General features: G+C 49.4%; 3 protein-coding genes across 3 annotated transcripts; 2 read left to right on the plus strand and 1 right to left on the minus strand.

Moving 5' to 3' along the window:
- The first annotated feature begins 732 nt into the window (after window positions 1-732).
- On the plus strand, window positions 733-5,323 carry PIGZ (phosphatidylinositol glycan anchor biosynthesis class Z). The gene is made up of 2 exons (XM_058031108.1): window positions 733-850; window positions 1,273-5,323. The coding sequence occupies exons 1-2, from the start codon at window positions 733-735 to the stop codon at window positions 2,832-2,834; spliced, it is 1,680 nt and encodes a 559-aa protein (XP_057887091.1). The 3' UTR covers window positions 2,835-5,323.
- Window positions 5,324-5,674: 351 nt separating this feature from the next.
- NCBP2AS2 (NCBP2 antisense 2 (head to head)) lies at window positions 5,675-5,929 on the minus strand. Its single transcript, XM_058031405.1, has one exon. It carries the CDS (start codon window positions 5,927-5,929, stop codon window positions 5,675-5,677), a length of 255 nt encoding a protein of 84 aa, XP_057887388.1.
- Window positions 5,930-6,137: 208 nt separating this feature from the next.
- On the plus strand, window positions 6,138-9,663 carry NCBP2 (nuclear cap binding protein subunit 2). Its single transcript, XM_058031058.1, has 4 exons — window positions 6,138-6,295; window positions 6,375-6,556; window positions 7,280-7,418; window positions 8,002-9,663. Exons 1-4 carry the CDS (start codon window positions 6,215-6,217, stop codon window positions 8,071-8,073), a joined length of 474 nt encoding a protein of 157 aa, XP_057887041.1. The 5' UTR covers window positions 6,138-6,214; the 3' UTR covers window positions 8,074-9,663.
- Window positions 9,664-9,903: the final 240 nt, after the last annotated feature.

Consider the following 9,903-nt stretch of genomic DNA (forward strand, 5'->3'; position numbering starts at 1 on the left):
GCCGTGTGCCCAGGTGGCCAGTGACATTCTGTCTGGCCTGCATCAGGAATAGTGTGGCAAGCAGGATCAGGGCAGTGATTGTCCCCTGCACTTGGCACTGGTGAGGCCACACCTTGAGTGCTGTGTGCCATTCTGGGTCCCTCGGTTCAGGAAGGACATTGAAGTGCCGGGATGTACCCGAGAAGGGTCTGGAGCACAAGTCCTGTGAGGAGCTGAGGGGGCTGCGGGTGTTTAGCCTGGAGGAGGCTCCAGGGTGACCTTATCCCATCTGCAGCTCCCTCACAGGAGGGTGCAGCCTGGCGGGGCTCGGGCTGTTCTCCCAGGCCGTGACAGGACGAGAAAGCACACTCATAGAACTCATACTGTCAAACTGTCAGGATGGACAGCAGGAGGAATTCACAGAAAGGGTGTTTAGACACTGGAATGGATTGCCCGGGAGGTGGTGGAGTGACCGTCCCTGGAGGTATTGAAGGGAGGACCAGCCGTGCCGCTCTGTGCGGCGGTCCGTGCGGCTCTCACGGTGGGCTGGGCCGTGGCCCGGGCTCGGTGCTCCCGGGGCGCTTTCCAGCCCCATTGATCCCGGGGCCTTTTCCAGCCCCATTGATCCCGGGAGCCCGGCAATTGCGGGGGGGGGGGGGGGGGCGCTGCGCATGCGCGCCAGGCTCCCGCTGCGGCGCCTCGCCCGTGCGCCGCGCGCCCCCTGGCGGTGCGGCGTGAGGGGCCGGGGCCGCCATGGTGGCGCGGGCGCTGTGGGCGCTGCTGGCGGCGCTGCGGGCGGGCTGGTGCCTCCTGCCGCAGAGCGGGTACCTGCACCCAGATGAGTTCTTCCAGGCGCCCGAGGTCATGGCAGGTAAGGGATGCGCCCGGGACCGAGTGGCCCTTTGCGGGCTGGCGGGGACGTGAAGCGCCGCGGCCACGGGCATCGCCGGCCAGGCGGGTGTTGCCGAGGGATCCCGCTCTGTCACTCAGCGAGTCCCGCAAGCCGGGCAGGAGAGGATCCGCAGCGCTGGCCCCGTGGGTGGGTTCCTGCTCTGTGCTGCCCACAGCGAGTGGCTCCTCGAACCACATTGCTGGGACTGTGATGTTTTGTAAAAATGAATGGTACACTCCGAAAAATGTCAAGGTTGACACCAGTTTCAAAAGTTTGGGAGCTGCTCTGTATTGTGCTACCTCTTATACCAAGTAGTATCCCTAATGCTGAATTACTGAATAAAATATATTATCTATATGTATTTTTTTATTATCTATATGTATTTTTCTCTTCCTTTGTAGGAGATATTTTAAATCTACAGGTCTATTATCCATGGGAGTTCCTTTCCAACTCTCCCTGCAGAACAGTTGTTTTCCCATTAATGACATCAGGAGTTACATTCTGGGTGATCAAGTCTTTGCAGCAGTTGGACATATGTTCAAGTTGCATCAACAGCTACACTCTCCTTGTATCTCCTCGCCTGCTCTTTACAATCTTTTCTTTCATTCTCGACTATAGCGTTTATCGCTTGGCCCCTCTCTGGGGAGCAGATCCGTGGAAAGCACTGGTGCTTCTTGCTGGATCCTATGTCACGCTGGTGTTTTATACAAGGACGTTTACCAACACACTCGAAGGACTTCTCTTTGCTCTTCTCATGGTACTGGTTTCTTCAAGGAAGTCCAGTGGCCGCTCAGCAGAGCCTACAAGCAGCTCTCTCTTAGGTGTCATAACAACTGCTGGGTTTTTCAACAGGCCAACCTTTCTGGCATTTGCTCTAATGCCTCTGCTATACTGGGCCAGTTTAATTGTTGACTCTCAAAAGAACATTAAAACTCTTATAAATGACTTTTTGAAGTTTATCCTATGTGCATGTTTTACCGCTTTTGTTTTCATAACTGCTGATACCTTCTATTTTACCTCCGTGAGCTTAGACAACCTCTACAGCACTAACAAGAGCAGCCTAATTGATGTAATTGTTCAATTACATGACAAAATGGTAGTAACCCCCTTCAATTTTCTCAGCTATAATCTTAATCCTCATAATCTTGCACTGCATGGAAGTCACCCACGAGTTACACATTTTACAGTCAATGGAGTGATGCTATTTGGTATCTTACACATTCTGGCCATCGGCGCAGGCTTTAAAATGCTAAAGAAATATGTCCATCAGTTAATGCTGGTCAGATGGTGTTGCCGTGGGCTGCCTGGGCTCTTGGTGCATTCTGAGGGCAGTCCAATTTTGCTGCTGTTTTATTTTGTTCCTTTGGCATTTCTCTCCCTGTTCAGTCACCAGGAGCCCCGGTTTCTCATCCCTCTCATCCTGCCGTTGGTCCTGTTCAGCGCGTCACCAAGCAGAGCTGTGAGATGGAAGCTCCTCATTGTTCTGTTCAACCTTCTGGGGGCTCTTCTGTTTGGGTGCTTACACCAGGGAGGGCTCATTCCCTGTTTGTTTCACTTGGAGCAGCTCATCCATTCTCCAGCATCCTCAAGCCACCCGCAGCACTACACTCTGCTCTTTGCACACACCTACATGCCTCCGAGGTCTCTGCTCAATATCAAGAAGACAGATGTGCATGTGGAAGTCATTGACATGGCTGGGGCTGGAGAAGAAACCCTCTGCCAGACAGTAGAGCAGCGAGCAAGCAATTTTACCTGCAGCAACTGTCACATCTTTATTATAATCCCTGGGACTGTCAGAGCCACAATTACAAAATGTGGTGTCTCATTCAAGAACGAGACTTTGATATTTCCTCACTTATCAATGGAAGACCCACCACAAATACCTGTCCTATCCAGTGGAAATTGGAGGAGTCAGTTAGGACTTTACATCCTTGAGCTAAACAGAGATCATCAGAGCCTTTAGATTTTAGGAGAACAAAGTTTTAGTCTTTTACTTCATTTGGGTGCTGTTTGATGGTGGTGTGAGACCTTTCTTTTTTATACACCCCCCTTTCAGCATCAGCAATGACTGGGAGCTCTCCCACATCTCTTTATTCCCATTCCTCACACTCTTAGGGTAGCCAGTTCTGGATAGAAGCTGCTTAAAATTTGACTTACTCAGCCCTGTGGTATTTCATGTGAACTTTTGTACTTCTGATGAGAGAGGATGAAATCAGAGCCCACCAAAACTGTGATTGAAGCTTAGCTGTTTCCCTGCGAGATTTATTTTTGAAAGCTCTAATAATCTGACAGGGTTTGGGGACTGTGGGGTGTTTACTGATAATAGGCATTAATTCAGCTGCTGGAGAGAGGTTACAGGCTTAGATAAAAGCTGGTCTGACTCAGTAATCTTTTCTTTTATGTTCTTAAAAATTCATTAGACCAGACTGCAGTCACCACTGCCTTGGGTGGGTCCGTCTTGAAAAATCCCCAGCACTGATCTGGCAGAATCTGATTTAGAACAGGAGGATGCTTCAGGCTAAGTGCTTGTGCTAAATCCTAAAATCCAAGCTTTGCCTGTTTAGCCTTCCTTGCCACAGTTCCATCCTCGTGCACCGCCCCGGGCAGCTCGGGAGGGCAGCCCCGCCATGGCACCCAGCGTGCGGCTGCTCCGCGGCTGCAGCTCGGGCTCTCCTTCCCTGGCGCGCTCCCGCCGCTCCTCTCGCGGCTGTCGCTGCTCTGTCACCGCTGTCACCCCGGCAGGTCCTGCGGGGGTGGATCAGGGAGCTGCGCGGGCAGAAGGCGGTAACTGGGAGGGATTTGGTTCACCAGATGCGTCTCTGAACGCGGTCAGAGATCCCCGGTTCTGCCGCCGCGGAGGGAGCGCAGCCTCGAGGCAGGAGCCGCATCCTCTGCGCCCCCTCCCCGTGCACCAAATCAGCTCAGTGGGAAGGACAGCTCCTATCCTGGCTTTCCACTGGAGAGCTGCCTCTTTTCAACCGGACACCAACAACTGGGCTGACAATGATGTATGTGCTCAATAGCACAGCATGACCTACAATATTTGGTTTTGCCTACATGAACTTCACAAACATCCTGACTTGGCACATGCATTGTAGATCAAGCCTCTCTCTCTGAAACAAATCTGACACTTGAATTATTTCCACTCCCAAAGGTGGTAATGCTTTTGGCAGTTCTTCACCCACACAACCTTACATAAGGTCTTGAAAGTCAGGCTTTCAACAGAGACAAGAATAATACACGTTGATGCCAGGCTCTCAGGAGAATCTAGGAAAAATGAATGTTTGAGTGATTTGCCTGTATTTTCCAAGCTATAGGTATGACCTAGATGTTTAGGGAACATAGCTCTTGCTCTCTTGTAAAGCATTTTGTCTCGTGTTGCCTGTGTGTTCATCCCACATCCTTCACTCTTCACTGCTGGCCTGCCTGTAAATTAAAGGGGTGTGTCTGGGGGGAGGCAGGGGAGAGAAAGTGCCTGTCTTTGTACTGGTGACTCACAAAGTCGTAAGCAGTTGTGAAAGCATTGTGTCAGCAAATGTATTTTCCAAGTTAATTTTCTTTTTGCTCTTACACTGGGATGACATAACCATGCACCACAGCTGTTACTCCATGTCCTGCTTCCCATTTTCAGCTTTCTTAAACAACTTAGATCTTGAAAATTATTTTCATAAAACTTAGGAATTCTGGCAATCTGAGTGGGGTATATCTTGAAACTCTTGGGGGATGCAACGGAGCATCATTCCCACGAGATGATGACTCCACTACCACTGCACAGGTAACCTGCAGAGAGCAAGCAACAGAACCTGGACTGCAAATACAGCTCAGATTAACAAAATATTGTTTTTGTCTTGCCAGCCAGACCTTTGAATTTACGCTGTAGATGCAGGTTCTCCATCCGTGCTGGAGGTTTAACTTTACTAGCAAGGCAGAAAACTGTATCTTGGACAAAGTACAAGGTTCTTCTCACCTGGGATAATACAAGGAGTGGAAATGGCCCTCCCCAGTTAACTGAGCCTCTACTCAGCTGAATCAAACAGTGAGACATGCTCTGAAGAAAGGTTAACTGCTGTAGTGTCAGAGACATCACCAGATACAGTATCTTAAGCAAACCTGCCCTAGGCATTGTACGTGATGGATGTATCATTGTCCATATATAGCTGTATTGCCATTTATATGCAGGGTGCCTCTACTGGTCATTTTTCCCTTTGTAAACCCTTCCTGCTACAATAGACCTGAGGTGTGCTTTTAGGATAGCTACTGAATCTTTTACTTTCCTGTAAGATGTCTGTTATCCTGTCCGTCATTATCACTGAAAACCCTTTTGTAACAAAACTGTATCAAATACAGAGTATTACTCCTGTATACACAGACATTGTTACAGGTACTCCTGTGAGAATTGTTATTTTATTTCAAGTTTCTCATCAAGCGCTTAAAGTGACAATCTTCACAGCATTGTGGTTGATTAGAAAGTGAGTCTGCTTGTTCCTGAGAACCGTGGGACGCGTATACTGTCTTTGAAATGGAAATCCATGAGACCGATGCGGAGCAGCTTCCCGTGTTCATGCTCTCCCGAGGAGTCGCTCCAGGCCGCGCGATGAGGAACGCACCGTCCAGTCCGCAGCTCGCCATCCACAGCCCGGCCACCGCCGGGCTCCGCAGCGGCCGCGGGGCCCCGCTGTCACCTGCTCCCGGGCCCTTCACCCGCCGGTTGCAGCGCGCTGCGTGCGCTCGGCGCAGGGAAGGGGCGGCGGTTCCCGTCTCCTCCCGGCGCTGTCCGCAGCTGCCTCCCGCTCCCAGCGGCGATCACGGCGCTGACCCGGGGCGGCCGCCGCGGCCCGGCCCGCGCGGCCACGGCCACCCCCGCGCGCGGGCGCCGTCCTTGAGCTCGGCGAGGAAGGCGTCGCGCAGGCGAAGCAGGCGCGGGGCCAGGTCGCGCTGGCCGCGGGTGAGGGCGCTGGCGGTGACCCGGGCGGCGGCGCGGATGGGCCGCGACTCCGAGAGCCGCTCCACGAACCGCGGGCTGGAGAGCAGCAGCAGCAGCGCCCGCAGCAGCGCCATGGCCGCCGCTCTCGCGAGATCCCGCGCCCGAGCGCTCCCGCCCGCTGGGCGCGCCGCGGCTCTCGCGAGAGGTGGCGCACGCCCCGCCCCGCCCCGCCGCGCTCGCGAGAGCCGCGCACCGCCTCGCCATTGGCTGCGTGCCCGGCGGCCGCGCGCGCGTGGTAAGGCGGCGGGGAGCGGCCAAGCCGGGTTGGGTGGTTCCGTGCTGGGCACGGCAGGGCTGAGCCGTGCGGGGTTGGGCTGCCTGGCCTCGCCTGGCCTGGCCTCGCCTCAAGCGGCGCCGCCATGAGCTCCGGCGGCACCCTGAGCATCCTACGCAGCGACTCCTACGCCGAACTCAGCCAGTACCGGGACCAGCATTTCCGGGTGAGCCGCGGCCGGGGGCGGGCGCCGCGCGGTCCCGTCCGGCCGGGCCGGGAGGTAACGCTGTGTCCTTGCGGCCCAGGGGACGCGCTACGACCAGGAGCGGCTGCTGAGGAAGAGCTGCACACTGTACGTGGGGAACCTCTCCTTCTACACCACGGAGGAGCAGATCCACGAGCTCTTCGGCAAAAGCGGCGACATTAAGAAGGTCATCATGGGGCTGGACAAAGTGAAGAAAACCGCCTGCGGCTTCTGCTTCGTGGAGTATCCTTGTATAGCGCGGCAGGAGCCGTCAGGGTGTGGGTGAACTGCTCTGCGCTGCAGGCTCTGAGTTACGGGGGAGTTCTCGGAGGATAAAATTAAATCATTTGCTAAAGCGGCTGTGGGAGACCCTGCTGAGAGAGAGCAATGCTGGGCTCACGATTGGACGTGATGGTCTTACAGGTCTTTTCTAACCGTGATTCTGTATTCGAGCATACACTGCGTGTCGAGTGGGGTTAGCAGATTGCTTTCACTTTGATACTTTACCCAGACACCTCTTGGGTAGTTGACCTCTGTAGGAAATTCCTATTCTCAGTGCCGAGGTAAAAAGGTCTTTCTTTTCATACAAACACATGTATAAAGTTTCCGTTGGTATCTTTCATCCCTGTTGTATGACTTCATTATGTGCACGTTTCTGAACATCATTTTGCTACTGCTTTCAGTGAACTCACCAGACTGGTGAAAGTTTGCAATATGAACAGAGCATGTCTGGGGCTTCCCACTCTTTACCAATAGAGCTTGGTTCTGTTAAATGTCGGCATGATTGACAAACTTTTTAATGCTTAAATTGTTGCATGTTTCAACCTTTCACTACAGTTTTCTTAGATGGTGTAGCTTCATAAAAGTGGTTCAAGCAAAGACTTGGTTTTGTAGCCCATTTGATAGTGTTCATTTTCCCCCGTGCTGAAAATAGAAGTTTATCTCTTTCATTAACATATTCCCAAGATATTATGCCAGAGGAGATGCTGAAAACGCAATGCGCTACATCAACGGGACCAGGCTGGATGACAGGATCATCAGGACAGACTGGGATGCAGGGTTTAAGGAGGGCAGGCAGTATGGCCGTGGACGATCAGGGGGGCAGGTAGGTTGCTGTACAGCCTGGGCTCTTAAGGGAATGGTTACTTTGCCAAACTTCTTGATTTTGAATGAACACAGAAAAATTTCAGAAATAGCAGCTTAGGAGTCATTGTTAGAGATAACACTGGAAGATATCTGATCAATGGCAGTATAATCCACTAGGAAGAAATAACTCCTTCCTAAATTTCACTAGAAGTACTTGCAGAAACAGCTCTTGGATGCCTAGAGAGATTAATGCTTTTAAGTAAGCTGAGGAAATGTAAGAGGCTGTTGGGAACACACAGGACAGCAGTTGGCTTGCCCCAAGTGGAGCAGATGGCAGTGGCTTGTACTGCCAAAGGACAAGGCTGCCCATCCTTGCTTGGGCTGTGGTGATTAGACAGTCCCCAGACATGAGGAAAGAGGAAGTTGGTTTATGTGTTCTGATCTTCTGCACGATGCACTTCACCGTCTGTTTAGTCAGACAGCTCCATGTAGCCAATTACATGTTGTGATGTCAGTGTGACTGTATTCTAATGCTGCAACAGTTTTTGAGAAATTGTTTTTCCTTGTCTTTTCTGGACTTCCCTTTCCCCCTCCTCCGTTAGGTCCGAGATGAGTATCGGCAAGACTATGATGCTGGAAGAGGTGGCTATGGCAAAACTCTTCAGTGCCAGTGACTCCTCAGCCTCACCAGAGAACCAAATCTGCATAGTAAATGTCCCCAGGCACAGAGCAGGTCTGTTACACACAGTTCACAGAAACTCCTATCCACGTTCCTGTGGACACATCCTATGTTCAATACCTCTTTGTTTTAATACCAGGATCCAAAGCATTGCAGAGGACCTGGGAGCAAGGCTTTAAGCATTAGAATGCTGAGGCTTTGGTCTCAAATGCTGCTATAACTTACTGAAAGGAGCAAAGATGTAATGTTATGGTGCTTTTTTAGTTCTCTGGCAAAACTTGATTATTCTACTGGGTTTTGTTTACATTGGGATCACAGAGTGGAGAGCAGAGTGATAAAGGATGATTGGCGGGTGTTTCACAGAGGAAAGCAAAAGGCAAAGAGCCTGAAAAAGAAGTGGAATTTATTAGGATTTTTTTCAATTTCTAGAGAAGACTTTTAAGTTCCAGATTTTCTGGCATTACTGGATTAGCATCCTTTTCCATTGATGCTGTTCCTAGAAGGTTTACATGAGCAGCCGTAATAAAACAGATTAGTTTGAGTTCAGGAATCCAGAAGTGAGAAGCAGCTGAGCAGAGAGAGGAAACAGACCTCTGCTGTCTTCGACAAATTACAGTTGTGATTGCATGACAGAGAAGAGCAAATACAAGACATGCAGTACTATTGTTTCACAGTTTGAGTATTAGATCTCCACAGCTTTAATATTTGAGGGCAGTATCTTCCCTGTGCCTGTAAGGGTTGCATGAAGCCAAGTTACCCCCAAAATAGGATGTTTGAGGAACTGGGTTTATAATGAGAAAGTTTCTTCCCAATACAGGTTTTCTGTTTGAGAAACTTGATTTCAGACAACTTAAAAATAGAAATAAAAGAGTTTTGGGAGGAGTTTTGCTTTCTACTGAACATGTGCTAAGAATGGTAAAAGGATTTCAGGATTGTGTAGCATGTTATGTTTTGGTTTTTCTCTTTTCCTGCTGGCTCTTATTCATACTGCTTGTTCATATGTTGGAATTTTGATGTACTGCAGATGTAGGTTTAAAAAATGTGATCCCAAGATCAAGGAAATTGACCTGCTGAAATGAAATAGTTTAAAAAGAACTGTTACAGGGCTTTGAAATTTCTTAATGGACTTCTGAGTTCCATGTAAATGGCAATTACTAAAGTTTTGTGCAAATACCTTATTGTCCATGACTCCTTATAAACTTTCAAAGGTGTGCAAATGTTGAACTTTACTCACTGAAGGTATTGTAGGAAATTTCAATGTGTTTCTTGCATACAGTTAATCACAACCGTTACTGTAAATTGGAAGACAAGTGAGATTGAGCAACTCCTTACTTAGGAAGTGTGAGTTTGAGGGTTTCTTGGCATGTTGAGTAAAACTTTTGGGATCACTTGGTGCTGGTCTGCAAATAAGCTTTGAACAAAATTACCTTTTCCAATTCAGTACATTTGACTATGAGTTTACAGCCTGTGATCTGCTCTAGAACACTGTTGAAGTTTATTTTTCATTGTATCAATTTTGTATAAAAAAATATGTTACCAGAAATTCTAAAGTCACTTTCTTTTAAATAAAGCTGCAACATTAAAACAGTTTGTTACTTTTTTTTTTAAACAGAATCAGTGAACTAAAGTAGCTGTGTTCAGACTCTTGGTCCTTTGTTTTGGTCTCTTTTAAGATGGAAAGAATGAATATTCTTTCCTTTTGGCTGGATTTTTAGGCTTGTTCTGTTCTTACCTGGATTCTGAAAGGTGTTTGGTTAATGCTCTTCATTCTGGTTTGAATTTCTTTGGATTACAGGACAGAAATTGTTTCTTGATAGTGAAGTAA

Source organism: Melospiza georgiana, chromosome 10, assembly GCF_028018845.1.
Source record: "Melospiza georgiana isolate bMelGeo1 chromosome 10, bMelGeo1.pri, whole genome shotgun sequence".
NCBI classification, from domain to species: Eukaryota; Metazoa; Chordata; class Aves; order Passeriformes; family Passerellidae; genus Melospiza; species Melospiza georgiana.

Bases quoted from the DNA above. Each gene is read 5' to 3' on its own strand.
- NCBP2AS2 (XM_058031405.1), bottom strand. From the start codon at position 5,929: ATGGCGCTGCTGCGGGCGCTGCTGCTGCTGCTCTCCAGCCCGCGGTTC.
- NCBP2 (XM_058031058.1), top strand. From the start codon at position 6,215: ATGAGCTCCGGCGGCACCCTGAGCATCCTACGCAGCGACTCCTACGCC. The intron at 6,296-6,374 runs GTGAGCCGCGGC...CTTGCGGCCCAG, and splicing joins ACCGGGACCAGCATTTCCGG to GGGACGCGCTACGACCAGGA. The intron at 6,557-7,279 runs GTATCCTTGTAT...CATATTCCCAAG, and splicing joins TGCGGCTTCTGCTTCGTGGA to ATATTATGCCAGAGGAGATG.
- PIGZ (XM_058031108.1), top strand. From the start codon at position 733: ATGGTGGCGCGGGCGCTGTGGGCGCTGCTGGCGGCGCTGCGGGCGGGC. The intron at 851-1,272 runs GTAAGGGATGCG...CTTCCTTTGTAG, and splicing joins GGCGCCCGAGGTCATGGCAG to GAGATATTTTAAATCTACAG.